This window comes from Emiliania huxleyi, assembly GCF_000372725.1.
Source record: "Emiliania huxleyi CCMP1516 unplaced genomic scaffold EMIHUscaffold_53, whole genome shotgun sequence".
Lineage (NCBI taxonomy): Eukaryota > Haptophyta > Isochrysidales > Noelaerhabdaceae > Emiliania > Emiliania huxleyi.
In genome coordinates this window covers 258,695-283,902 of record NW_005198017.1, presented here as the reverse complement: position 1 = coordinate 283,902, position 25,208 = coordinate 258,695, and the positions used below count along the sequence as shown (strand labels likewise).

The 25,208-nt window shown below is 66.7% G+C and overlaps 8 protein-coding genes across 8 annotated transcripts; 4 read left to right on the top strand and 4 right to left on the bottom strand.

Annotated features, from left to right (window-relative positions):
• Nucleotides 1-100: 100 nt before the first annotated feature.
• Nucleotides 101-478, bottom strand: EMIHUDRAFT_58889 (hypothetical protein; the record flags this gene model as incomplete). Its single annotated transcript, XM_005765887.1, has 1 exon — nt 101-478. A coding segment is annotated over one exon (378 nt), but the record flags the coding sequence as incomplete, so codon positions are not given.
• A 6,608-nt stretch (nt 479-7,086) lies between these two features.
• EMIHUDRAFT_103815 (hypothetical protein) lies at nt 7,087-11,835 on the top strand (the record flags this gene model as incomplete). Its single annotated transcript, XM_005765886.1, has 4 exons — nt 7,087-7,941; nt 8,131-9,025; nt 9,690-10,689; nt 10,722-11,835. The coding sequence occupies 4 exons, from the start codon at nt 7,087-7,089 to the stop codon at nt 11,833-11,835; spliced, it is 3,864 nt and encodes a 1,287-aa protein (XP_005765943.1).
• A 461-nt stretch (nt 11,836-12,296) lies between these two features.
• Nucleotides 12,297-13,754, top strand: EMIHUDRAFT_212610 (hypothetical protein; the record flags this gene model as incomplete). Its single annotated transcript, XM_005765885.1, has 3 exons — nt 12,297-13,367; nt 13,435-13,524; nt 13,704-13,754. 3 exons carry the CDS (start codon nt 12,297-12,299, stop codon nt 13,752-13,754), a joined length of 1,212 nt encoding a protein of 403 aa, XP_005765942.1.
• A 137-nt stretch (nt 13,755-13,891) lies between these two features.
• AMT1 (putative ammonium transporter) lies at nt 13,892-16,338 on the bottom strand (the record flags this gene model as incomplete). Its single annotated transcript, XM_005765983.1, has 9 exons — nt 13,892-14,143; nt 14,234-14,703; nt 14,776-14,974; nt 15,103-15,150; nt 15,222-15,545; nt 15,683-15,753; nt 15,878-15,976; nt 16,043-16,163; nt 16,240-16,338. The coding sequence occupies 9 exons, from the start codon at nt 16,336-16,338 to the stop codon at nt 13,892-13,894; spliced, it is 1,683 nt and encodes a 560-aa protein (XP_005766040.1).
• A 3,020-nt stretch (nt 16,339-19,358) lies between these two features.
• On the top strand, nt 19,359-20,084 carry EMIHUDRAFT_437101 (hypothetical protein; the record flags this gene model as incomplete). The annotated part of the gene is made up of 1 exon (XM_005765884.1): nt 19,359-20,084. A coding segment is annotated over one exon (474 nt), but the record flags the coding sequence as incomplete, so codon positions are not given.
• A 45-nt stretch (nt 20,085-20,129) lies between these two features.
• On the bottom strand, nt 20,130-21,550 carry EMIHUDRAFT_416368 (putative short-chain dehydrogenase/reductase SDR). The gene is made up of 4 exons (XM_005765883.1): nt 21,053-21,550; nt 20,772-20,929; nt 20,486-20,556; nt 20,130-20,384 (listed from the first exon to the last, which is right to left on the bottom strand). The coding sequence occupies exons 1-4, from the start codon at nt 21,470-21,472 to the stop codon at nt 20,338-20,340; spliced, it is 696 nt and encodes a 231-aa protein (XP_005765940.1). The 5' UTR covers nt 21,473-21,550; the 3' UTR covers nt 20,130-20,337.
• Nucleotides 21,551-22,324: 774 nt separating this feature from the next.
• Nucleotides 22,325-23,254, bottom strand: EMIHUDRAFT_451965 (hypothetical protein; the record flags this gene model as incomplete). The annotated part of the gene is made up of 2 exons (XM_005765882.1): nt 22,325-22,892; nt 23,027-23,254. 2 exons carry the CDS (start codon nt 23,252-23,254, stop codon nt 22,536-22,538), a joined length of 585 nt encoding a protein of 194 aa, XP_005765939.1. The 3' UTR covers nt 22,325-22,535.
• A 139-nt stretch (nt 23,255-23,393) lies between these two features.
• EMIHUDRAFT_212605 (hypothetical protein) lies at nt 23,394-24,583 on the top strand (the record flags this gene model as incomplete). Its single annotated transcript, XM_005765881.1, has 4 exons — nt 23,394-23,440; nt 23,805-23,901; nt 24,033-24,095; nt 24,332-24,583. 4 exons carry the CDS (start codon nt 23,394-23,396, stop codon nt 24,581-24,583), a joined length of 459 nt encoding a protein of 152 aa, XP_005765938.1.
• Between the last annotated feature and the right edge of the window lie 625 nt (nt 24,584-25,208).

Genomic DNA, 25,208 nt, shown 5'->3' with positions numbered 1-25,208 from the left:
CCGCTTTGTTGGGCGTTTCAAAATGAGTGCCGAGTGCGTGGTGTGTCGCCCATCAGCTTGAAAAGCTGCGGATGCTCGCGCCCTCTCCGGCGATGTGCTCCTCCCAGTGCACCCCGTCGAACTGACGCACTTCGACGGCGCTGCAGGTGCCAGGATCGAGGCACTGAAAGGTGACGGCCCATCCGTTCGGGTTCGAGCGCGGCACGTAAAGAGGCGTCACGCCGCAGCGCGAGCAGAATAGATGCCGCGCCGCGCCGGTGCCCCAGCGGTACTCGGAGAGGGCGGCCGCGCCCGCAGCGCCACCGGCCGTGTCCTGCACGAACCGGAGGTCGGGCTTGCGCACCACAAAGTGCAGGTTCCGCCGCATCCGACAATCGGAGCAGTTGCAGTCGTAGCACACCAGAGTCGCTGGCGCCACCACTTCGAAACGCACAGCACCGCAGTGGCAGCCGCCCCGGTGGGTGACCTTTGCCTCCTCGTCGGCGGGAGCGACGGGCAGCGGCGCGTCTCCGCTCGGCACAACCGCCGTTCGCAGCTCCCAGTCCCAAGCGAAGGCGGAGCACGGCGGGCCCTTTAGAGCACCGCCCGCAAGCGAGCCATCCGGCGGCGGCGATGTCACGACCGGCGCACCGGCTGCGGCCCAGTGCGATCCGGAGGAGGCGGGCGGAGCGGAGGAGGCGGACATCGCGGGCGGAGCGGAGGAGGTAGAGAGGAGGCGTCGGGCCTCTGAGAAAAAAGAAATAACTCGCCGCCCTCAGTGGAGCTGGGAATAGGACACGCCGCAAGCGGCGTGGCGTGGAGCGGTTGAGCATCCCTCCGGGGGCCCCTCTGCGCCGGGGAGGCGTTGTTGGAGGCTAGGACGCAAGCGTCCGTCGCCCTTTTCAAACTTGGGGCCCACTCCGCTACGGCCTACGCTCCGACCCGAATTTGGAGGGCCTAAAAGTTTAGGTGTTGCTGCGCAAAAGGGGTCGGACACAGGGCGCAGCTCATGCTAAGAGCTAGAAGGGGAGCTAGAGAGAACGACTACCCTGTCCCGTTATTGCGTACACCAACACCACAAAAGCTCTCTCTCTCCTGTCCTCACTCAGAGCACAGAGGGGGGTCACAACTACCGAGTCTCTCGACTAGCTGCCACGTTGCCGACCGAGAGCGGATCTCCTCCTGCTCCGCAAGGAGGGTGGCCAAGGCTAAAGTCTTGCCGGAGCCGCCGGGGGCGTTGACGACTTGGAGAAGGTCGCCCTTGTACTTGTACTTGTAGAGATGCTCGAGGGGGTGCTTTGTGGGGCGGTGCGCAGCCAGGCCAGCAGTGAGGGGAGGCGCACCCTCACTCTCCTCGGTTGCAGAGCTCGTCGGAGGCTGCGTCACGACGGGAGGGTCGCGACAGCAGTCCTCGGGCGAGCCGACGCGCATGTCCAACCAGCGCTGGGACTCGTTGTGACGGCAGACGCCGGCTGCCTCTCCAACCGCTTCTGCAGCGTCCTTCTTTGCCCGTGCATGGGCTCGATCCGATTCCGCAGCGTGTCGTCCCCAGCGGCGGTGCTGCGCGGGAGGCGGCCGCGGGCACGCTGGGCTCGATCAGCGGCTTTCTAACAGTTGCTCCCAAAGCACGAAAGCACGGATTTGGCGGACGTTCTTGGCTTCAATTTTACGGGATTGGCACCAGCTGAGCCCTTAGCCACCCTTTATATCTTGCGCGGTCATAAACAGGGCAGCGGTTTGGCGTGGGGCGGTTGAGCATGCCTCCGGGGGCCCCTCTGCGCCGGGGAGGCGTTGTTGGAGGCTAGGACGCAAGCGTCCGTCGCCTTTTTCAAACTCGGGGCCCACTCCGCTACGCTCCGACCCGAATTTGGAGGGCCTAAAAGTTTAAGGTGTTGCTGCATGGGAGACCCGGGGACTGGGGAGCCGGAGCAGACGGCATCGGCCGCCGAGGGAACGTTGGGAAGAGGCACGAGGAGGGCGGCGACCTCGACCGACTATGGAGGCCGTCGCCAGACGACGCAGGGCAGAAGACGGTGAGGCGGAGCAGACGCGCAGGGCGAGACGAGGGAGGGAGCAGGACTTTGCGGAGATCAGCAGGAGGATGTACGAAGAGATTAGGAGCAGCAGGGTCCCGAGGGACCATGTGGAAGACGGCTAGTGCTAGTCCCCCACCGGGAGGACGACCCCGGCTAGTCGCCGACCACACCCACAAAGAACCCTGCACAAAGATCGCAAGGGCGGGGGCCTGTTCCTTTTTACCCATCTCACAGTAGAGAGGTGTCCGTTTTTATTTATTTATTAAGGTGTTGCTGCGCAAAAGGGGCGGGGCGCGCGTGGCGCGCGCCGAGAGCTCTTTTTGGAGACCAGACCTTTCGATGGTTCATGCTTTCTATGTCTATCTATCATGCTTCATGACACGACACGCGGTGGTGGGAGCTGGTGGAGCTGTCAGCTGATCGATCCAAGCGGGTGGGGAGTGGGGGGCATGGCTGGGCATGCAGGTCCGCCAGTCGGCCCGGCCTCTGACGTGGTGCTGCCGCTGCATTCGCTGAAGAAGAGAGGTGCGACGGCTTGATTTGGAGGCACTGGAGGCGAGGGTGGGGAAGGGAAGGTTGGGCCGGGCCGTGAGGGGCTGATGGCGCTGGCCAGCGCGGGGTGTGAGATGCCGTCGTCGTCTTACACTGCTGGCCCTCGCCCTCAGTTGCCAGGGCTGTGGGCTGCAGAATTGGCGTCTGTGGCGTCTACGCAGGCTCTGCAGCGTGATGGCTGGCGGGACTGCGAGGCCGGCGGCAGCGGAAGGAGAGGCTGGGCACGAGCCAGGAACAGGCTGGCCAGGTCCGCAGGTGGCTGCGCTCGGGCGAGGCGCGCGCGCACATGGCAGGCCGAGCAGGCTCGGCATATATGGTGAACCCCCGAGGCGCTTTGTGGGTGGCGGTGGGCGGCGGCGTTGGGTGGCCGGCCGAATCGTTAGCTGAGCTCCTCCCTCAAGCTCGATCACGCATGACGCACGTCGAGTGACAACGTCGGCGAGCTTCTGAATCAGGTTAGGTTGCCGGAGCACCCATGGGCACCTTCAACTCCTCCTCTGAGTCAGACACGACAACGTGAAGCAAGGCGCGCGCCCATCGGGCCCACACGAGGCGGCTTCGTTCGACGCCCTCCTCCTCCTCCAATTCGCCGACTGCGCCCTCCTCCTCCATGGGCTCGATCCGATTCCGCAGCGTGTCGTCCCCAGCGGCGGTGCTGCGCGGGAGGCGGCCGCGGGCACGCTGGGCTCGATCTGAGCCCTGGTGTCGAGGGTGTCGAGGCCCGGTGTCGAGGCACGAGGGTGTCGAGCTGCTGTCGAGGGATAGAGGTGTCGTCGAGGCTGAAACCATGCTTGTCCGTGTCGAGGGGTGTCGAGGGGTGTCGAGCGTGTCGAGCGTGTCGAGCGGGTGTCGAGTTGCGTGGTGGCGCAAGGTGTCGAGCGGTGTCGAGCGTCCGTGTGGCTAGCGCGGGGCTATACTCAATAGCAGAACTGCTGTAACCAATGAAACCATCCTCGCCTCTCCCCTAGCTCTCCCCACAGCACAGCTCCACAGTAGAACACATGAGGCTTGCGTCCGAGAGAGGACCGGTTGGAACGCGCAGGCCTGGTGGGGGCCTGGTGGGGGCCTAGGCATCCCGCATCCAGCCTGTTGTTCGCAGCGATCTGCATGCAGCATGGCAGCAAAGCTGCCATCAGCGGGGACCCTCCCACGGCGCCTCCCCTGCCGACGCCGCCGCCGTCGCCGCCAGCGCCGCTTCGGCGGGCTCGACGGCGGCTGGCCCGGCGGCGAGGGGGGGGGGGGGGTAGGGGGGGGTTATAAAGTTTTGCAGTCAGATTAAGCAAGAAGAGAGCCGCTGGCAGGCCGCCGGCTGGATATGAGCGGTGTCGAGTGGTTCGAGCGGTGTCGAGCGGTGTCGAGGGGTGTCGAGGGGTGTCGAGGGGTGTCGAGTTGGTCGAGTTGGCATGGGGTGTCGAGGTGTCGAGTCGGTGTCGAGGTTTGGTGTCGAGGTGTCGAGGCCAGGGCTCAGGGCTCGATCAGCGCTTCCCCTATCTTCCCCTCAAGTTGCGCCGAAAGAGCACGGATTTGGCGGACGTTCTGGTTTCAATTTTACGGACGTCTTGGCACCAGCTGAAGGCTTGCCCCCGCCCGTCGAGATCGCCGCTTTTGTGCACGGTATTCAGGTGTGTGTACTTCTTGCTTGGGCGGCAGCCATGATGAAATTCTGCAAAAAGCCGGCCCCTGCCCCTACCTACCTACCTACCTACCTACCTACCTACCCTACTTATGGGAAACTAAAAAATCGTAAACAGGACTAATCACTCGATGGGTGAAGGTGAGGTAGGTACTATACCAACTAAGTGATGGTTGGTGGTACTCTCCTGCAACCACAGTCCTTCCTATGACAATGGCAGGCCACTCTCAAGCCCTACAAGCACCAACCAGATCACCCATATTGACATCGTGATTTCCGCGCAAAATTTCTTTTTCTGCCGTGAAAATTCCAGCGGGAAGAGTGGGAAAAACCCGACGGGAGGGCCCAGACCTACCCTACCTACCTACCCCGTCAAGCCGTCATGGCTGTGCCGCCCAAGCAAGAAGTACTCTCACCTGCGGTATTCGGATTTTGCTATTTGTTCGTGTGGGGGTATATGGCAGATTTGACAATGGTACCGCGTCTGCGACGCGGGCGCCTTGCGGGCAGAGCCCTTAGCCTCCGTTGCGCAATGAAAAAATGCCGAGTAGGAATCCTATTTTCTTCCCGCCCACACTTTCGGCCATCATGCCCGACACTCTCAGCGCCTACGAGAAGGAGCGGCTGGCCAACATCGAGAGCAACGAGCGCGTGCTCGTCGAGCTCGGGGTCCTCCAGGCGGCGGCGGCGGCCCGGCCGCCTCGCAAGCCGAAGCAGCCCCGCGCCGAGCGCAAGCCGGCGCCGCAGGGGCCGAGGCGTGCGTCCGGTCGGCTGAACGGCGATGTCCTCCCCGAGCTCTTCGACGGCGGGCCAGACCTGGACGAGCTCGATCGCCGGGCCGCCACACAGCCCGGGCTGAAGAGGGCGTCGGATGTGCGCCGGCTGACGGCCGAGCAGATGCAGCGGCTGGACAGCCTCGAGCCGACGTCGGCGGCGGCGCTGAGCGCAGAGGAGGCGGCGGCGATCGATCTCGCGCGCGAGGACGTGGCCGCGGGCGGCACGGCCGGCGGCTGGAAGGCGCACAAGGCCAAGGGCACCAACATGTACACCGAGAAGCGAACGCTGCTCAAGGAGGCCGCCGCCTCGCGCGGGCTGCGCTGGCCGTCGTGGCTCGGGAAGATCCAGGGCGCGCTGCCGCCGATGGGCTCCACCGACTCGGCACGCGACCAGAGCATGTTCGCCATCGAGCGCGCCGCCTGCGGCTTCGGGCTCGACTACAAGCACTGGCCCGCCGGCGTGGGGGTGCTTCTGGCGGGCGAGGAGACGGCCGAGGGGGCGGCCGCGCCGCTGCCGCGGATACTGACGCTCGGGTCGGACACGGAGAGGCTGAAGCGCGAGGGGCAGAAGCTGGAGGTGTCGAGCTTCTGCCGGATCCCTCGACCCCCCCCCCCCCCCTCCCTCACCCCCTCGCGCCTGGCTTTCACTCGGCCGCTTCAGCTTCTCACCGCCGCTGACTGTTGGCCGCACCGGCCGAGCCGTCGCAGGCGCGCTTCGGCCGCGACGCGGGAAACGGGTGGGTTTACAACCACGCCCTCGGCAAGCTGCGCCTGTACCAGGCGCCCTGCTGCGGCGGCACATGCACGACCCTCGTCCCTCCCCGCCTCCCACGCCGCCGCCTCCCACGCCGCCGCCTCCCACGCCGCCGCCTCCCCTGATGCCACCGGCGAGGATTCGCGCCGGACGCAGTCCCCTCGCCCCACCCACGCCGCCGCCTCTTGCAGGAGCTCTTGCTGCGCGAGCACTTTGGCGACGCGCCGAGCGCGCAGTCGATTCGGGAGATGGAGGAGGCGGAGGCGGAGGCGGAGGCGGAGGAGCGGGCCGCGGCCCGGGAGGCGGGGGAGGCTTCGCCCGCCGTGGAGCCCCCGGCCGGCATCGGCCCGCCCCCGGCGAGGGGGCGCGTCGTCGTGCCAAAGGAGGCGAGCGGAGACAGAGAAGGGGGGAGCGGCGGCTGGGGGCGCGATGAGAGGGTTACCCCGCCTGCGAGTAGGACTTCATCAACGACGGCGACGAGTTCGAGGAGTACCGCCCGGAGGCGGAGCGGCGGCCGAGGCCCGCGGCGAAGCAGCCGGCCAAGCAGAAGCGAGGCCGCGCGAGGCGGGCGGAGGAGGTCGAGGCGGAGGCCGCCCCGCCGCCCGCCGGGGGCGACGAGGAGGACGAGGAGGACGCGCCGCTCAGCAAGCGGCGCCGGCAGGGCAGGGCGTCCCAGCCCGCCTCGCCCGCCTCGTCCGCCTCCCCCGCCGCAAGCGCCGCCGCCACGTATGCGGAAGGAGACCGCGTCGCGTCCGCACCGGGCCGCGCGATGCACGGCAGGCAGGCAAAGTGGTTCCCCGCGCGCATCGACGCCGTCAACGAGGACGGCACGTACGACCTGGTCTACGAGGACGGCGACGAGGAGGACGGCGTGGCCGCCAAGTTCATCCGGCCCGCGCCAAAGTAACGCGCCGGGTCCACGAACCGCGGAGAGAGACGCCGCCCGCCGCGTGGCTCTCTTCTCACATCGCGACACATCGGCGCTCGCGGCAGCACTAGCACTGGGATCGTCGTTGACCAGGTCGCAGATTCTGCCGTGAGTCCCCTCTTTACACTTTAGATACGCGCAGGCAAGTGACCCATGACTGTGTTGGATTTTGTTTGATAGTGCTAAAAAGCCGTACCGGCATGCAGCAATGGCCACATGCGCTGGTGGGTTTGGGAGGTGGCGCCAAAGCGCCAAGCCCCAAGGGCCAAATATTTGCTCAAGTGCTCAAAACCTGGCGGCTGATCCGATTTTGGCGTTTTACCGCTAGTCGGGTTGCTCCTTGATAAGCTCATATCTCATATTTGGCCAAAACCAATGCCAATCGGGCCGAACTGCACACAACGATCAGTGCGCGTACGTCCCACACAATGTCGGACGCCGCCGTGGACGACGCTGGCTCTGCCTCGGTGGCGACAGAGGTGGTGGCGACAGAGGTGGAGGGCTTGCGCTTGAGCCTCTCCAGCCGCAGCAGGACAGGCTATGCGGGTGTGCACGAGACACCCTTTGGCCGCTTCCAAGCGAAGCACTACGTGGACGGCAGGCCAACCCACCTCGGCAACTTTGGCACGGCGGTTGAGGCGGCGTTGGCCTACGCGCGGGCTGTCGGAGAGGCAGCGCCGGCGCCAGCGGGAGGCATTGTCGTCAGGGGGAAGCGAGTACGAGGCCCCGCAGACACGGGGCGGGAGGCAAAGGCGAAGCGAGGCGAAGGAGGGTGGCGTGGCAGCAACGCGCTGCCATCCTCTTCGAATGACGACGATGAGGTGGAGGCAGAGGCGGAGGGCTTGCAATTGCACCTTTCTAGCAACAATCCCACTGGCTACAAGTGTGTGTACAAGGTTCCGAGCGGCTACATCGGTGCTGGCCGTTTCCGAGCGTGGCGAACGGTTCACGGGCGGCAAGTCTGGCTTGGCTACTTCGACACCGCAGTGGAGGCGGCGGTGGCCTATGCGCGGGCCGTCGGCGAGTACCACGAGCCTCCGTGTCCTCCGGCGGTGGCAACAGAGGCGGAGAGAATGCGGTTGCACCTCTCCAGCCGCAGCAGGACAGGCTACGCGGGTGTGAACGAGACACCCTTTGGCCGCTTCCAAGCGCAGCACTACGTGGACGGCAGGCCAACCCACCTCGGCAACTTTGGCACGGCGGTTGAGGCGGCGGTCGCGTTCGCGCGAGCGGTCGGGGAGCCGGCGGAAGCTTTGGAAGGGCGTTCCGACTCGGCGGAGGAGGTGAAGCGGAGCCCAGGCAGCGGCGATCTTAGTGGCAACATCCGCACGGCGCTCGACAAGTTCCACATCGACCGCTCGGGTGGCGGCGGCGGCAGCAGCAGCGGCCCGAGTGCCTCGCACGTGCAGTGCACGCGCAGCCCCAGCTGCACGCGCCCCAACCGTCACCCGGGACACTGCACCGAGCAAAAGCTTGCTGGCTTCGACTGCCCCAAGTGCCGCAAGAAGCTGGGCAGCGCCCTCGCTCTCAAGTACCACACAGACAACGCGGTGTGCACAGGCGGCGAGGCGCGGTGCGCTCGCCACCCCCTCTGCTCACGCCCCAACCGGCACCCGGGGCGCTGCAAGCTCCCTGCGCACGTCGTGGCCGCGGCGCGGGCGGTGGCGGCGGCCGCGGCGGTGGCGGCGGCCGCGGCGAAGGCGGCGCGGGCAGAGGCGAGGGCGCAGAAGGCGAGGGAGAGGGCGCAGGCGATGGCGGAGCGCGGCGGCGGGGGCGGGGGCGGGGGCGGGGACGGGGACGGGGACGAAAGCGAGAGCGGCGTGGAACGAATGAGGCTCGACAGAGCGGCGGACCTCACGAGCGCGGACATGCCGACGTGCAACTACGGGCACCCGCCCCGCGCGGCCGCCGCCGACGCCGACGCCAACTGGTACCTCGTAGCAGTCCAGCGGTTGCTGCACGTGCTCACGCAGAAGGAGCCCGGCGGCGCCGAGGACGGGGATGTCAACCGCGGCTACATCGTCTTCACGCAGGAGCTGCTCTTTGAGCGCTGCTACCAGACGCTCGGGTCCGCCGCCTCGACATCTTCCAGCCGCGTCGCGGTATCGGCGAGGCAGCTGAGCGCGTGGCTCGACAAGGGCCTGAAGAAGCTGCAGGAGGCTGCTGGGGACACCGGCGACGTGCGAGACGTCCTGCAGCGGGTCCGCGAGACGCCCCGCGCCGCAACAAAGGCGCTGCTGGCGAAGCAGTTTGGGGACGGCGGCGCAGAGATCGCGCTCCCTCCCCAGCCGACCATCTTTCGCATGGACAAGGCGCGTGTCGCTAGCCTGCTCAACGCGTGGGACTCGAGCCGCAACTCGACGAAGAGTATGGGCGAATCTACGCCCTAGACGACCCAATGCTCTGCGGCCTGGCGCCAAACGCTGGAGGACAGGCGCCCACCCGACGCCTTCTTTGCCATGCCGGCGAGGGCCAGGCCACCCTCCCCGCGGATCGCGCGCTCTAAACCAGTGCGCAGGTGCTTGGCGAGGACCAACACGGCGATTGACACCTCGCTGCGGGCGCTCGCGGGGCCGTGAGTGGGGATCCCCACCCCTCTGACTAGTTTGCACTTCTGTCTGTGGTGATGCCTTTCCCTGAGAACGCACACAAGTCAACGCCTCGGGTGTAATGCCCCGTGTTCCGCGAGTGCGTGTGCCCCCCCCGTCGTATTTACCTGACACTGACTGACCGGCATGCGCGGGGTGAAAATCTTTTTCTCCATCTCACTCACCTGGGCGCTGGGGCAAAGGGCGAAGGATGGCTGTCTAGGTAGGCCATGGAGAGGACCTGTCGAACCAGTTGCTGCCCAAGAAGGTCGAGGCGTGGGCGCCGGGGCCGGTGAGGTATCGGGAGCTCTGTACGGCCGGGCGGTACTTTAGAAGTGAAGCAGCGTGTTCCATCCCGCGATCAAAACAAAAAAATCGCTGGCGGCCGGCGGCGCGCGAGACAGGACCAAAGCGCTCTCACGCCGCGATGCCCTTTCTCCAAGTCGACCTTGGGCGCGGCGTCCGCGAGAAGGTGCCCGTTGCACCAAACACCACGCTCCGCGAGGTGCTCTCAGCGGCCTGCACAAAACGCGGCCTCGACGTGGCGACGCGAGGCCTCCGGCACGGCCGCACACGCAAACACCTCGACCTGTCGATCACATTCCGCCTCTCTGGGCTTGACAACAACGCGCTCATCGAGGTGGTTGAGGACGGACATACCGCCCCGCGCGGTAGCAGCCAGGCGCCGTGCCGGGTCGCCGTCCAGCTGGAGTCGGGCGACCGCCGCACTGGGTCACTCGGCGATGAGAGCAGCCTGCTAGAGGTGGTGCGCGCGCTCTGCCCCGAACAGCTGGCCGACGGCGCCATGCCAGCCGGACACGCGCCTGCGATCCTCTACGGAGGCTCGGGCGACCTCCGCGTCGTCGCGACCGGCGAGGATCAGCTGCGTAGCACGACACTTGCCAGCCTCGGCGTCGCGAGGGGCAGCGCAGTACTCGTGCGCTTCGTCTCCCTCCCAGCCGAGGGCGGCCCCGAGGGTATCCCCGCCGTGCCAGCGGCGCCGCCGCAGCCCAGCATCGCGGACGGACCGGCCCAGGAGCGAGCTGTGCCATGCAGTGGTGCAGCCTCGGTGGCCGAGGCGGCGGCCGAGGCGGCGCCGGCGCCCGCGCAGCTGCAGCCATCGCCCGCCGACGCAGCGGCCGCGGCAGCCGACGGACTCACGCTGCGCACGATGATGGCGGAGGCGCTCAGGGCGCTGCAGGCGCAAGCCCAGGCGGCGGCGGACGCGGACGCGGACGCGGACGCGGACGCGGCCGTCCTGGACGGCGGCGGGGGCGCGGCGGGCGAGCGGTCGCTGTCGCTCCTCTGCCGCTACGGCTCCAACGTTATGCGGAGCCCGCACGAGGCGCGCTACCGCACGATTCGCCACTCGAACGCCGCCTTCAAGCGAGCCATCGGCCGGCACGACACGCTACAGCAGCCGCCCTCCGCTTCGCACGACACGTCCGTGACGCGTCCGTGTCTTCGCCCCATAGGCACGCCGCCGGCCGGCAGGTCCTCCGCCTCGCCGGCTTTGCCTTCAACGCCGGCGCCGCGGGCGGCGACGACCGGACGTGGTCGCTGCCGCCGACGAGCTCGCTCGAGCCGCTGCAACACCTCTTGCAGGAGGCGGAGGCGCTTCAGCGCGCCGCCCCGCCACGGCCAGCAGCGCGGCCGCCACCAATGCCGCCAGTGAGCGAGGAGGGAGCTGCGCCGCCGCCGCCACCACTTGCGCCCGCCTCCGCCTCCGCCTCCGCCTCTGCTGCTCCCATCGGCAGAGCTGGTCCCTCGGGCGGGGCAGGCTCTTCGCGCGGACGCACCATCACCGAGGCGCAGGTGGAGGCCCTCAAGCGGCAGAAGCTCGAGGTGCGCGCCGACGTCGCTCCCGCAAGCCGCGCGCTCCGCATCGTCAACCCGGCGGAGGAGGCTGCCGCGGCCGCGCTGCGCTCCGCCGCGCCGACGCCCGAGGAGGAGCCGGCGGACGACTTTTACGAGGTGACTGCGGACGACTTGCGCGCGCTTGCGCTCGGCGGCGGAGGCGGCGGCGACGGCGGCGGAGGCGGGCAGCTCAAGACGCGCGCGATGCGCGAGCTCGAGGCGCTGCAGTCGATGCCGACGTACGGGCACGCATTGGTCCGCGTGCGGTTGCCGGGCGGGCTCGTGCTGCAGGCGGCCTTTCACCCGCAAGAGGCGGTGGGCGCCGTGCTGGCCGAGGTGCGCGGCTGCCTCTCGCCGACGCTTCAGTCGGCACAGCCCTACTTGTTTGTGACCCCGCCCCGGCGCGTGCTCGACGTCTCCCTCTCCCTCGCCGCCGCCGGCCTCGTCCCAGCGGCGACTCTCTTGCTTGGCTTCGACCCACCGGTTAGCGCGGGCGCGGCGGGCAGCACGCCGAGCGAGGTGCTCTCGGCGCGCGCCCTCGCGTTGCTCGCTGCCCCGCCCGACGCCGCCGCCGCGCCTCAGCCGTCCTTCCCGTCGGCGCTCAATCTTCCGTCGCGCTCCGCCGCCGGCGGTGGCGGCGCGCTCGCTCCGCCGCTCGGATCGACGAGCGGCGAAGCGGCGGCGGCTGGCAAAGGAAAGGAGCGCAAGGTTCCAAAGTGGCTGCAGCGCTGAGCATGCGTGCAGCGTGGGTTGGGGCCACAGCCTCTTTTCGGTTTGTGGAGGCGCAGTGCTGGGAGGCCCGAGCGCCGTTAATCAGGGGGCCGAAGAGGAAGGAATGGGGGCGACACACCGTCACCGAGAGAACTTTGCTTACTCCTCGTTTTACTCCGCTTTTGTGTCGCCGAGTCAAAAAAGAAAAGGGGTTCGCGCCCGCCGGCGCTCGCGCTTCTCAAGACGAGGCGTTCCCGGCAGCTCCGCATCACGCTGCTCGTATGCTGGTCGCGCTCCTGGTCGGCGGAGTGATCGCTCAGAGCCGCCGCTCCACCGGGCGCGCTCCGCCCGTCACTTTTGCCACTGACGTCTGCCTCGCCCACCCACCGGAATGCGATGGGCCTTTCACAGCAAGGCTCCTCCCCCGCACCTTTGCACTGCGGGCAGGCAGAAGAGTAGAGCACCACGCGGGCGTGAGCGTCATGCTTGTTTCCAAGCACGGCGACACGCACGCGTTCGATTGGACAAACCTGCTCCATTGGTCGAGCGCGATGCTCTACTCCTCGCTCGTTGTGCAGTCCAATAGCTTCGAGCTGCGCGCACGCCTCCGCGCCGCCAGTGCCGCCAGCCGCGGCCGCGCAAATCTGAGCGCGCTCGGCCGCACGCTGCTGCCTACGATCCCTGCTTCAACCAGCGTCGTCCACTGCTCGGGTGCAGCATCATCGGGCACTCCTGCCTTCATGGCCCGCGGCGCTCACAGCGAGATGTTTGCTCTGTTGGCACAATCTGCTTCCCTCTCGATCGCTAACGCGCTTGGCATTGCGGCGCCGCCGCGGCCACCGCTGGCTCTCTGCACGCCGCGTCTGATTCGCTGCTTCGACGGGCTGCTCTCTTTTCAACCGAAGGGCGGCCGCTCCTTCAAGGACCGGCTGGGTGCGTGGAACCGAGAGATGTTGCTCACCGGCCGAATGCAGCAAGCCGGGCCGAACCTCCTGGCGGCTCCCTTTCTCGCCGCGGCCTACCGCCTGGCTGGGTCCTCCCCATCTGCTGTCGTGCTGCCGTCACGGAGGCGCGTGGTCCTGCTGACGCGCCGCACCCAGTCACGGTGGACCAACCGGCCAGAGGCCGTGACGGAGCTACGCGCCATCGCTGCACGCGCTGGAGTGGACTTTGTAGACGCCGGCGATGCGGAGGCTCTTGGCCGGACGAACCTGCCTGCGGGCAGGGCTTGCTACGCAGCTCGCCCACAGATCGAGCTTTGGCGGGACGCTTGGTTGGTCATCTCGGTTGTCGGTGCTCACGAGTCAAACCTCCTCTTCATGCCCTCGTGGCCGCAGGCGGCGGGGCTGCTCGAATCCACCAACTGTGGGTTCTTCACGGATTCGTACTCGACGCTCGCGCGAGCCGTGGGCACCGGCCACCACAGGGCGCAGCAGCTCAACGCGCGCGGCCGGCAGTGTCTCCCGTCCACCTCCCAAGACTACCACGTGCTCAACAGCCCAAGGGAAATGGACCTCCGAAACGATACCCTCGGCTCGCTGCTTCGCTTTCTGGTACTCCTGCCTGCCCCTCCGCTCGCCACGGGGCTCCTGCCCGGCAAGCTCCACCCATTCCTGGCAGCGCGGCAGGCGTCTCGGGCGCGAGCACACTGGCAACGACCAGCATGGCAGCGTCAGCGCCTCCAGGGCCGCGCAGCTGATCGGCGTACAGGTACGCTTGCGTATGCGTACCATCAACCGGCCGCGGTGTAGGGGGGTTTCCAGGCGTTCTGTCTCACAAAAGTTGTGTGTCCTCAGACCTCACCCTTTTCACACCCACACGCGAGACTCTTCTCCTCCGCGCCGCCCTTCTCGTCTTCGGCGGAGAGGGAGACAGAGACAGACATTCAGACGCATAACCACACCGTCTACGGCTTTACTGGTACTGCCACTCTAGCCTAGGCCAACGAGCGACGTCGTCCGTACGAGAACATGAGGGGTGTCTGGGGGCGAGCCTTTTGGCGTAAGCCGTTGAAGGGCGGACGACGTCTAGGTCTCCTGTTCGACCTTTTGCGCCAGCTTCTGCCGTGCTTGACTGATCAGGCGCTCGCTGTGTTTGACGAGTCTTCGCCGGTCGGTCCGAGGTCCCGGCTGGGGTGCCTTTTGCTCCTTGCCTGGCGCTCCCAGCCCTCGGCTGCGATGGGTGGGGGGGCGGCGATACCGTCGCTGCAAGAGAGGGCCGGGCTCGTCCAAGCGGGGCTCGTGTCGGTCGATTGGGCACCCGGTGCCGTGTCCTCCTTCATCTTGTGCGCCGACGGCTCGCGCAAATCCTTCTTCAGGCTCGACGATACCTGCAGCAGTGCCAGCGGTGTTAGAGGTAGGGAGTGGCGGGGACAGGGATAAGGCGGGAGAGGAAAAGAGTCCCCCGTCCCTTTCTGCACCTCCTTGATGGCCGCGTCAATGGCCGCGTCGATGGCCGGGTACGCGCCACCGCCGTGCTTGGTGTTGTCGAGTCCGATCCTCTCCGTATACTCCGACACGCGGAGCATCTTGGCAGTTCGCATGCCTGCGAACGCGATCGCACTTAGCGAGCCCGCCCAGAGCGCGATCAGGAGGGGGGACACGATCTGCGCTGCGAGCAGCTGTCCGCTGCCGCCGTAGAGAACCCCGCAGTCGTAGCCGCCGAGCGTGCTGTACAGTTGCGAGTCGGCGTGCGGCGCGTACGAGTAGGCGGGCGTGCAAAAGAATCCCACGGCGACGCAGCCCCACAGGCCGCATGCCCCGTGCACTGCAAAGGCGTCGAGCGGGTCGTCGATCTTGAGCTTGCGCATGCTGCACGAGGCCGCGTGGTACACGGCGGCGCCGAGGGCGCCGATGAGGATCGAGGCCCACGGCGCGACGACCGAGCAGCCTGCGCGGTTATGAAGGCAAGGCCTCGGAGAGGGGGGCGGGGGCCGGGCGCTGCATCTTCACGCGCACGAACCCGCGGTGATTGAGACGAGTCCGCCCAGCAACGAGTTGCAGCTATGGCCAAGATCCCAGACCAGGGAGCCGCCGAGCCGCCCTGGCAGGCCGCGCTTGAGAAGCAGCCCCGCCGTAGCGGCGGCGGCGGCGGCGAGGGTGGTGGTGACTGCCGCCCGCGCCGCGTCCCGTGCGTAGCCGTGGATTGCGAGGGTGGAGCCCTGGCAAAAAAGGGTGGCGTGGGGTTGGAGAGGATAGGTTCATGGGGGTGAAGAGGGTCACTGGGTCACTAGAGGGGGAGGGGGGTGGGGGGAGGCGCTGGCCGAGGCGCATCTAGACAGAAGAAAACCGGGTTGAAGCCGTACCAGCCGAACCAGAGAAGGAAAGTGCCGAGCACCTGAAGGTGGGTGGGGGCACGAACGCCAGAGGAGTTGAAGTAGAGGAGGGGGGCCGATGCTGACCTCCGACGCTTTGCGAGCTCGCCTGCAGCGGCGCCGACTGGCCCTGGAATGCGCCGGTGCCTGGCTGGTCGAGGCCGGCGCCGGAGCAGTCACTCTGGGGATGGAAGCGACCGCGGCGCGGCGCGATGATGGCGGCGCCCGAGAGTGCGCACACACCGCCAGTCATATGCACAACGCCCGAACCGGCAAAGTCGATCATGCCTGTGAGGACGGCGTCCTTGTTGAAGGCGGAGAGGAAGCCCGCCGGGTCCCAGACCCAGTGCACGATCACGGGGTAGATGAAGCCGACGATCAGCACGACGTAGAGGAGGTAGGCGACTAGGGTGCACCGCTGCGAGGCGGGGCGAGGGAGGTGCATCAGACGGAGTGAGGACATGGACGGATGCATGAAGCACGAGAGCCGCTCGACAGTCGCAAGTGCTCCAAGTGCTCTAGTAGGGCAGGACGTGCGGAGGACGCCTCGGCCACCGCGCCAGAGGTGATGGTGGCGGCCGCCGCAGCAAACGCGTACTGGAAGAAGAACTTGATCCAGTGCGTTCCTGCTTAGCACCGCCCGGCAACTCATTACTTAGCCTGCAGAATGGTGGCTGCGCTCCCGCCGCGGCGTGCCATTGTCGTCGCCGGCCGAGTCGTCGACGCCCGAGAGGGCAAAATTGAAGGAACTCGATCCGATGAAGGGGTTGCCTGGCCCGTCGCCGTCATCGTATGCGAGGCCGAAGCCAAACAGGTACCAGATGAGCCCGCCGAGGCAAGCGTCCATCACTGGAGGGGAGGCGCGAGCAGTCAGTGGCGGAGCCGTGCTTGTGAGTGCGCTCGGCTAGGAGTCACCCGACTTGAGAAGGATGTTCTTCACGGACCGCATCCGCACCGAGCCAGCAGCGAGAAGGGCGAACCCGGCCTGCATGATGAAAACAAGAGAGCCGCAGAAGAGGAGGAAGAACGTGTCGGTCTGAGAGCGAGGGGCGGTGGTTATCGTCAAGAGATGCAAGGTGCCTCTCGAGAGTGTGGGAAGCAAGACCGCGCACCTCCGCTCGCGCCTCACGCTCGCGCCTCTCCACGGCGTGCACCTCGGCGCGAAGCGCCTCGATGGCCTCGGCGAAGGAGCCGGTCGGGCTTTTCCCCATTCTTATCACGCAATCGTTACTCGACTCAACGAAACCTAGTTCCGAATCAACAGTTTTTTCTTTTTTCAAAGAACCGTGAACCTCGTGCCTCCCCTGCAGCCTGACTTTACCCACTGTGCACAGTCGCCAGAGCACCACCACCGCCCGGCATCGTGTCACGGCGAGCTCCTTCTGCGCCCACTCGCGAGCCGCGCGGGACTCGAGAGAGGTTTGTGTGTTTGGCGGACTCGCCGGCGGGGGCAACGTGTCGACCTCTCTGATTGGTGCACCACGGGCCGCGACGGCCTGCTAGCAGCTGGCGCGAGGAGGCAGTGTGCCGGCACAGTCGAGCCGGAGCATCGGGTTCTTGATGCTTCTGGGTCTCAAGTCTGACCTTTATGCGGCCTAAATATGCAACGTAATGCTATGCTCTCACCCAGCCTTTTGAGATATGATCCCTCAAAGTCGAATTTTCGTTTACTGGTGACCATAGTACCGCCTGCGGCCTGGACTTGTTTGCGTTTCTTCCAACGAATACTTTAAAGTCTCGACAATCACTAAGCTGCTTATGGGGCACCGCTGAGGCTCCCTTTGGGAGGCCTGACTGAGGCCACCCCAACCACCCCCCAAGCCGTACGTAGACGAATTGGGCGGTACTGTTTCCGTTTACCTACATTATGCGAGTATTATGGCACTCAGAGAGATTTCTCTTGCACATTGCACTAGAGCACTTGGATGCAGTCGGTAGCCTAAGAAAGAAAACAGACAAAAGGGAAGGATGGGAGGACGGCACGCCGCCACCACACAGGGATTTGAAACAAAGGAGTGTGGTGCTAGCCGTCTCCCACCCGAACCGTTGGGTCGGTAGGCTCACATCCGAAAAAAAAAATTGCCGTGAGCTCGCGATGATATCATTGTGGACCGCCGTCGTCTCGCTGGCGCCACGCCCGGCCGGCGCTGCTGCCCCGCCGCTTTCTTCGTCCTTTCCCTTCCGCAGTACTCCGCCAGCGCTCGCTGCCAAGGCCGGGCGCAAACAGCGACGACCCACCAGGCAAAGGCCGGGCACCGGCGAGGCCACGCGTGGTTCAAGGAAACAATGGCGGCCGAGAGAGAAGCCCGCGTCTTTCGCCGGCCAGCTGCAGCGCGCGCGGTCGACCGACGCGGCACTCGTGCTCCTCTCCGACGCGGCCATCTCGTCGAGCGAGCAACCACCCCGAGCGGCCGACGCCGTGGCTGCGCTGCAGCACCTCGCGCTGCTGGTCCCTCGCAATGCGGAGGCGGAGGCAGATGGCGCGCGATTGCGAGCCGACAGGCGGTTGCAGGGCTCGATCGCTGCCCTTGCGGCGGCGGACGCCTCGCTCACCGACGCGCTGCGCTGCGCCGCGGTCTGGTCGCTCGCAGTGATCTTTCCGGCGCGGCACGCGGCGCCGGTGCGTACCGCCGCAACCGCGCTCGCTGCGCCGCTCGACAGCGCGCGGCTGGTCCTTGCTCCGCACGTCGCCGCCACGACAGAGTGGGCCTGCGAGACGCTCGGCGTGCCCGTGCCTGCCGCGGTCGCGGCTCTTGCCCTCGAGGCGCCCTTCCGTGTGCACGTCGGCGCAGTCGCCGAGGCGCTGGGCCGGTACGGCCACGGCGACGACACGGCTGCCACTGTGGCGGCGATGGCGGCGGAGCTGCCGCTGCGACGCGACGCGATCTCGTCGGGATCTGCAGTGCCTTCGCAGGAGGTGGTGCTCGAGGACCGGGGCACGTGCTGGCTCTCGGACGCGGGCCTCTCCTTCGAGTACTCCGGCAAGTCGATGGCCGCCGCCGGCGAGCTGAGCGGCGGCGTGGCGGCCGTGCGCGACGCGGTGTCTCGCTCGCTCGGGCGGCACTACTGCTCGGTGCTTGCGAACCACTATCCGGACGGCGGCTCCGGCATGCGGTTCCACTCGGACCCGGGGCAGGGCGAGGGCGAGTGGGGCCTCTCGACCGCGGTCGTCTCTGTCGGCGCGCCGCGCCTCTTCACCTTTCGGCGCGTGGGAGAGCCGCACGCGCGCGCCACCTTCGTCGTCCGCCACGGCGACGTCTGCCACATGCACTCGGACTGCCAGGCCTCGTGGCAGCACTCGGTCGTCCGCGAGAGGCCTGGCGGCGGCGTCGGCCTCGAAGCGGCCCTCGGCGGCTCGCGGGCGGGCAGCCGCATCTCCCTCGTCTTCAAGCGCTCGTGGAGGCTCGAGCAACGCCTCGCAGAGTCGGAGCCGCCGCTGCAGTACATGGACGCGCTGCGCCGGCTCAACGACGCCGCCGAGGGCGGCCGGAGGTGGCCGGCGTCTGCCGCCGCCCGGGCGCGTGTCGAGCTCGGGTGCGGCACGAGGGACGGCGGTACCTTCACGCTGGCTCACCCGACGCTCGGCCGCCCGGCGCGTGCCAACGCCGCCTTCCCGGCCCTCGCGCCTTCCCTGTTCCGCCTCGAGCGCGCCGTCGGGCCGGCGGGCCGGCCTCCCTCTGCTCTGTGCGCCGTCTCTCTCGACACCGACCTGGTGCCGCACGAGCTCCCGCCGACGGAGGGTGGCGTCCCGGCGCTGGTGGTCTCTCTCGGCGGCGCGCGTGGCGGGGGAGAGGTTGTGCTGGCCGGCGGCCCGCCGCGCAGCACGCTCTACTCGCCGACTCTCTTGCGAGGCGACGAGGACGACGCTCGCGGCGGCGGGCCGGCGGTTTGGACGCTCCCCCTCGCCGCAGGCAGCAGCGGCACCTTCCGGCTCACCTTCTTCACCCCCGCGCCGCGGCCTGACCCCGCAAGCCTCGCTGCGAGCCTCTCCCCGCCGCTCTCCTACCGCCCGCGCTCGAGCGACGAGCTGGTCCTCGCCGAGCTGCTCGGACGGCGACCTTCTAGGAGCCTTCTAGGAGCCTTCTAGGAAGCTTCTAGGTCCTCGCCGAGCTGCTCGGACGGCGACCCGCGTACAGCGGCCCCCCGCCCGGCGACCCGCGCTGGAGCTGGGGCGCCTTCGGTGCCGCGCCCTTCTCCCCGAAGGGGCATACCGTGCTCGACGTAATAAAATCTTAATCAACTCTTAATTAACGTAATTAACTCTGAATTAGGCATACCGTGCTCGACGTGGGCGCTCACATCGGCGTCTTCACGCGCGCCGCTCTCGCCGCCGGCGCCGCGCGCGTGGTGGCGGTCGAGCCGGAGCCGTCGAACGCCGCGCTGTGGCGGCAAAATTGCGCGGGCGCGGGCGCGGCGGGCAGAGCGTCGCTCGTCGAGGCGGCGGTCGTGCGGCACGCGGCCGAGGCCGGCAGCGCGACGCTGCTGCTCGGTGTGGCGCGCTCCGACGGCATGGACAACACTTGGAGGCACGCGCTGCGCGGCCTCTCGCACTACAAGGCGGAGGAAGGCGCGCGTGCCGTCGAGGTGCGATCGGTGCCATTCTTCGAGCTGCTCGACGAGACGATCACCTTCGTCAAGATGGATTGCGAGGGGGCGGAGCTGGCGCTGCTCTCCTCCTTTGACCCGGGCGCATGGCGCGGCGTGAGGCGGCTCGTCTGTGAGTGGTCGTTCACCAAGCAGCGCTCGATGCACGCGTTCCGAGAGGCGGTGGCGCGGCTGCGCGGCGAGGGCTTCGAGGTGTGGTATGAGGGATTGGGTAATTGGGACGAGGCGTTTGATGAGTGGCCGTGGTCAACAGACGCTGTGTTGTACGCTGCGAGGTGACAGGCGTTAGTTAGAGGTTAGTAGTGCAGCTCATTTTTCGTGATCGCCCTTGTAACGCCCGGCTTCAGTGAGAGTGTGTTCAGACACGGGACACGCGGTCGCGGACGACGAGAGACCAGAGAATAGATACTTTTTAGAACGTTAGCCATTACGTAGACATTTTGAGTCGCAGAATGCTTGCAGCCTGCCCACACTTTCACATCGTTGTCATAGAGAGAACAACGCGGCATCACGTCAAACCGCCTTTTCGCCTCACGTCTCGCGATGCGGGATAGTATAGAGAGTTGCAGCGACCACATCCCCAATACCACCAACTCGACGGCTCGCTAGATCTTGGAGTTGATCTGTCCGTCATCGACGAGGAGGCAGGCGCCTGCGGACGCGAGCCGCCGCTGTGAGGATGCACCAGCCTCCCGAGCGGTGTGGCATGAGGCGGGGGCGGCGAGGAGTCGGGGGTGGCCGTGGAGCGGCTGCCTGTCATGCCCTTGGAGGCTTCGCTGGCGAGGAGGAGGAGGGGGCCGTCGAGGTCCGAAGGCTCGCCCAGCCTGCGGCCAGTGGAGGTGGTGTGGCGCGGCTGCCGCCACCGCTCGCGCAGCGGAGCACCGGGAGAGGAGAGGGGAGGCTACGCGCAGCTTGTTTGGCATGCGGCCGTTGAACTCGAGGCCGGCGAGCGACATCTCGGCTGCATCTCGGCTGCCCCTCCTCTCTTCTGCACCTCGGCTGGCTGCATCTCGGCTAGATCTCGGCTAGATCTCGGCGCCGCTTGTTTGGCATGCGGCTGATGAACTCGAGGCCGGCTGGCGAGTCGAAAAACTCAGAGTTGATCTCGGTCCGGATGTACCCCGGCTGTATGCTGTTGACGCGGATGCCGTGGCGAATCCACTCCTTTGCCAGAGCGCGCGTCATGTGGTCCAGCGCCTGTGAGGGGAGAGAGAGCGGCGGGACATCGCGCTCATGTAGGCAGAGGCCAGGCGCACGCGCGGCTCCGGGTGCGGCAAGGGGAGGTCGCGCGTGCGGCGCGTCCGAGGCTCTGCTGCGCGCCGCTTTGGACATTGCGTACGTCGCGAGGTTGTTGACAACCTTGAGCGAGATGAGCGACGCGATGTTGACGATCGAGCCGGGCCTCTTCTCTGCGACCATCCGCCGCGCCACCGCCTGCGCCAGGAAGAAGGGCGCCCGCGTGTTGACGCCGAGCACGGTGTCGTACGCCGCCTCCTCGACCTGGAGAGCCTTCTCGTCGAGCGAGAGGCCGGCGTTGTTCACGAGCACGTCGATCGGGCCGAGGCTCGCCTCAACCTCGGCCAGCACCGGGTCGATGGCGGAAACCTGCGTCACGTCGAGCGTCACGGCGTGCGCCTTGCCGCCGAGCGCCGCGATGTCCGACGCAACCTCGTCGAGCTGCGATTTCCGCCGTGCGACCAATCCGACCGATGCACCGGCCTTTGCGAGCGTGAGGGCCATGCTCTTTCCCAGCCCGCTCGAGGCGCCAGTCACCAGGACGGTCTTGCCAGCGAGGCTGAAGAGGGATCCAAGAGGTGGCATATACATGGGACGACAGCACTCGGTGGGGCTGCCCGCGACAGCGCTCGGCGGCAATGTAATCAAAGAAAAAGAAGACGAAAAAACCCTTCGTAAAGAGAGAGAGAGAGAGAGAGAGGGGCAGTAGGTGGGCGAGCCTCGAGCGCGCTCATCTCGATCGTCAAGGCGTCGCTACGCGCGGTCTTCCGCGGGGGGAGCTGCGTCGACGGGTGCGGGACCGCGGCGCAGCCAGTGCCGCGGCGAGGCCTCCGGCTGTTTGCGGCGGGCGGCTTGCTGCTCGCTGCATGGCGAAAAACTCGTCTCGCCACACACCAAGGGCGTATGCTCTGGCGAGACGTGAGGTGCATGCGCCCAGGAGGGGAGGGGGCATGTGTAACGACACTGCTAGAGATGCCTTTCGGGGCCCAGAGATAAAACTTCTGTGATGCCATGCGTGACCTAGTAGTGTCCCCAGCTATGGGTGTGTCCACGTTGGAGCCAGGTGTGGTGTGGGCGCGAGAATAGCTCCGCCGTTCATGGAGGCAACCGATGCGAGTCGACTGGTGTGTGTCGTCGTGGTTTCGTATCAAGAATTCTCTCTCTCCCTTCGTAAACGCACAACCCCGAGCCCCGAATTACGATACCCATCAACTATTCACGGACTCGCGTGTTATCCGTCCTACCATCCCTCCCTTGGATTATTGTTTTCTTTCTTTGGACTCGCGTGTTAAGCGGAAGAATGTGGGTCAGAATGGTGAGAATGCTGCGATGAGTGTCTTGACGGAAAACATTCCATATTGTTTACTACTAGTAAGATCGAGAATACAAAACCCCACCGCGTCTCGGCGGCGGCGGCGCGCTCGACTGCGGTACGAGGCGGGGGCAGCACGCGTGCGCTGCGCCGCGCTGCAGCCTCCCCGTACGGAGGAACACGAGCGTCTCGTCGCCGCTCGACGCCGTGTGCGAGGCCGGAGACGCGACACACGAGACGCCGCGCCGTGCCCTACTAGGGCTTTTGCCACGGCGAGAGCAGGTCAAATTGCCGGAACTCCTGCGTCAGCTCGAGCGGCTCCGTGACGACGCGCTTCTTGGTCGCGTCGTACCGGCACTCGACAAAGCCGGAGAGCGGGAAGTCCTTCCGCATGGGATGGCCCTGGAAGCCGTAGTCGGTCAGGATGCGGCGCAGGTCGGGGTGCCCGTGGAAAAAGATGCCGTACATGTCCCACACCTCGCGCTCCAGCCAGTTTGCCGAGTTGAAGACGCCGACCGACGAGGGGACGCCCTCGTCGCCCTCGTGCCCGCCGCAGAGCGTCTTGACGCGGCAGCGGCTATTGTGATCCACGCTGAGCAGCTGGTACATGACCTGCGCGCGCGCGGGGCGGAGCAGGTTGAGCCCGGCGGTCTGCGCGGCCGGCGCGCTGCGCACGCAGAGAGGCGTCGCAGCGCGCGCGCAGGCGGCAGAGGAGGGCAGAAGCGCCGCGCGCAGGAGGCCGGCACGGGCGCCTCGAAGCGCTTTTCTCGCGTCGGGATGTCCACCGCGGTCAAATCGCTCAGCTGCTTGCACCGCGTGCCAGAGTGGTCTCGCAGAAAGGTCAGCACCGCCGGCACGGCGCGCGGCTCGCAATACAGGATGGGCTCCCCGTTGACGACGACGCCGCTGTTGACGAGCCGCGGCAGCATCGATCGGACATTGCCGATGAAGCGCTGGGCCGCTGTGAAGGACATATGGCTCTCGGCTTATGCACGCCCGCAGGAGGCAGTGGCGAAGAAGCTGCCGCCGACCCCTGTTTTTCCTGCCTCCAAGCAGCCAAAACAAATCGGGTAGCGTAGCTCCAAGAGTCGAGTACTTACGACTGACTGTAAAATGGCTAAAACTCCAAGTGCTCCAAATGGCTATCTAGATACGCGAGGGTCTGTGTCTATTGACTCACTCTGTCGTACTTTTAGCTTACTGGGAGAAAAGAGAGAGGGGGTTGTGTTCTCTAGGCCCCTAAGGGCCCTACGCGCGGCGTGAGAGCTCGGAAGCGAGCTTTGCACGGCGATCGAGGATGGCACGGTTCACCCCCTTCACCGAAGCGATGGAGATGCGTTCCGCGTGGTGTGACACAAATGAGAGGCGGGAGTGGGGAGGGTACGCGGTGCGGTCATCTCTCTCTCTCTCTCTGTCTGATATTACTCCGCGCTCTCTCGATCTCCAACCCGACACGGTGTATCCTGCACCTCTCGTAGGAATCCTACTGGGCTAGAAATACTGAGCACACTTATTTTTTTGCAGGCGGGGCGGTCGGTACGCTCTCGCCACGCATGCGCTGTCCCCGGGTTTAGCGCTCAAGGCGCCGTTCGTCGCGGCTGGAAAGATTGAGCCGTTCAAGGTGTGCGCGCCTTGGTGTGGTTACCAGTCGCCTGCTATCTCCGCTCTCCCCCCGCCCCCTCCTTCAAATTTTATGTTGCTGGCCTCGCGCGACAGTAGCAGTCTGGTCTGATCCGAGCTGTGCGGGCTCAGATGACGACGACGACGACGACCGAGAAGATGGCCCGCCTCCCGGCCGAGAAGGAAGACGACCCGGTAGTGCGCCTCCCCCCGCTCCGCCTGCTCTGCCGGTCCCTGAGAGCAGCCCGTCTCAGACGCTGGCCATCGTGCGTGCGCTTGATCGGCGTGCGAGCTTTGTCGCCAATCTCAAACGACCCCCCCCCCCCTCCGCCTTCCCTCGGGAGAGTGCGGTCGTGCCCCCTCTCTCGCCACTCCATCTGCGCTCGCACTCGCACACCCCACCGCCCTTTACTCATGCGCCCCTGCCGCAGGTTGGTGTGTCCTGCGGCGGACACCGCGCTACGTCGTGCGCCGAGTGCCCCAGGGGCAATGGTAAATCGTGGTGCAATGGCGACTGCGCGTGGTTTGACGACAAAGGGAAGTGCATGACAAAGGCCGAGACTGCGCTTTGCAACGGCTTATCTGTGCTCAACGGCATGCCCCGAACAAACTACCAGGCGATGGTTGACGAAGGGTTTATCAAATCGGCCCTCTCGGAGGGGGCCCCCAGTACTGCGGAGTGAAGTATGGCGGAAACGAGGGCGGTGAGGGCGGTGAGGGCGGCGGTGGGTATGCTGGCGGCAACGGCGGCAGCATACGCGAGGTTGGCGGCGAGGTTGGCGGCGACGAGGGCGGAGGTGGCGAGGGCGGCGAGGATGGTGGTGGCGAGGGCGGCGAGGATGGTGGCGGCGAGGGCGGAGGTGGCGAGGTTGGTGGCGATGAGGGTGGGGGTGGCGAGGGTGAGGGCGGCGATGGTGGGACCGGCGGAGAGAGTGGCGGCGGCGGCGGAGACGGCGGAGGCGGCGGAGAGCTGCAAAGAGACGCAGAGCATCAGAGCATGCATGAGGAGATTCAAAGCGAGTGTCGCGGTGGGCCGGTGGGCGTGTACGAGGCGCCGCATCGAGGCGAGGTTAGTAGGTGCGAGTCACGCGAGGCTCATGAGCCGAGTCGTCAGCCACACACGCCCTCGCTCACCTATTCGGAGTGAGGGCCGTGGCCCCAAATGACCCACCTCGTACACTCTAGGGGGTGCGGGCGGGGTAGCAGGCAGGAGCACCAGGAGCAGCAGCAGCAGCAGCAGCAGCAGGAGCAGCAAGCAGCAGCAGCAGCAGCAGCCGCCGCCGCCGCCGCCGCCGCCGCCGCCGCCGC

Bases quoted from the DNA above. Each gene is read 5' to 3' on its own strand.
- EMIHUDRAFT_416368 (XM_005765883.1), bottom strand. From the start codon at position 21,472: ATGGCCCTCACGCTCGCAAAGGCCGGTGCATCGGTCGGATTGGTCGCA. The intron at 20,930-21,052 runs GCGCGCAGCAGA...CTCCCCTCACAG, and splicing joins CGTACGCAATGTCCAAAGCG to GCGCTGGACCACATGACGCG. The intron at 20,557-20,771 runs GCGCCGAGATCT...CACTGGCCGCAG, and splicing joins AGCCGCATGCCAAACAAGCG to GCTGGGCGAGCCTTCGGACC.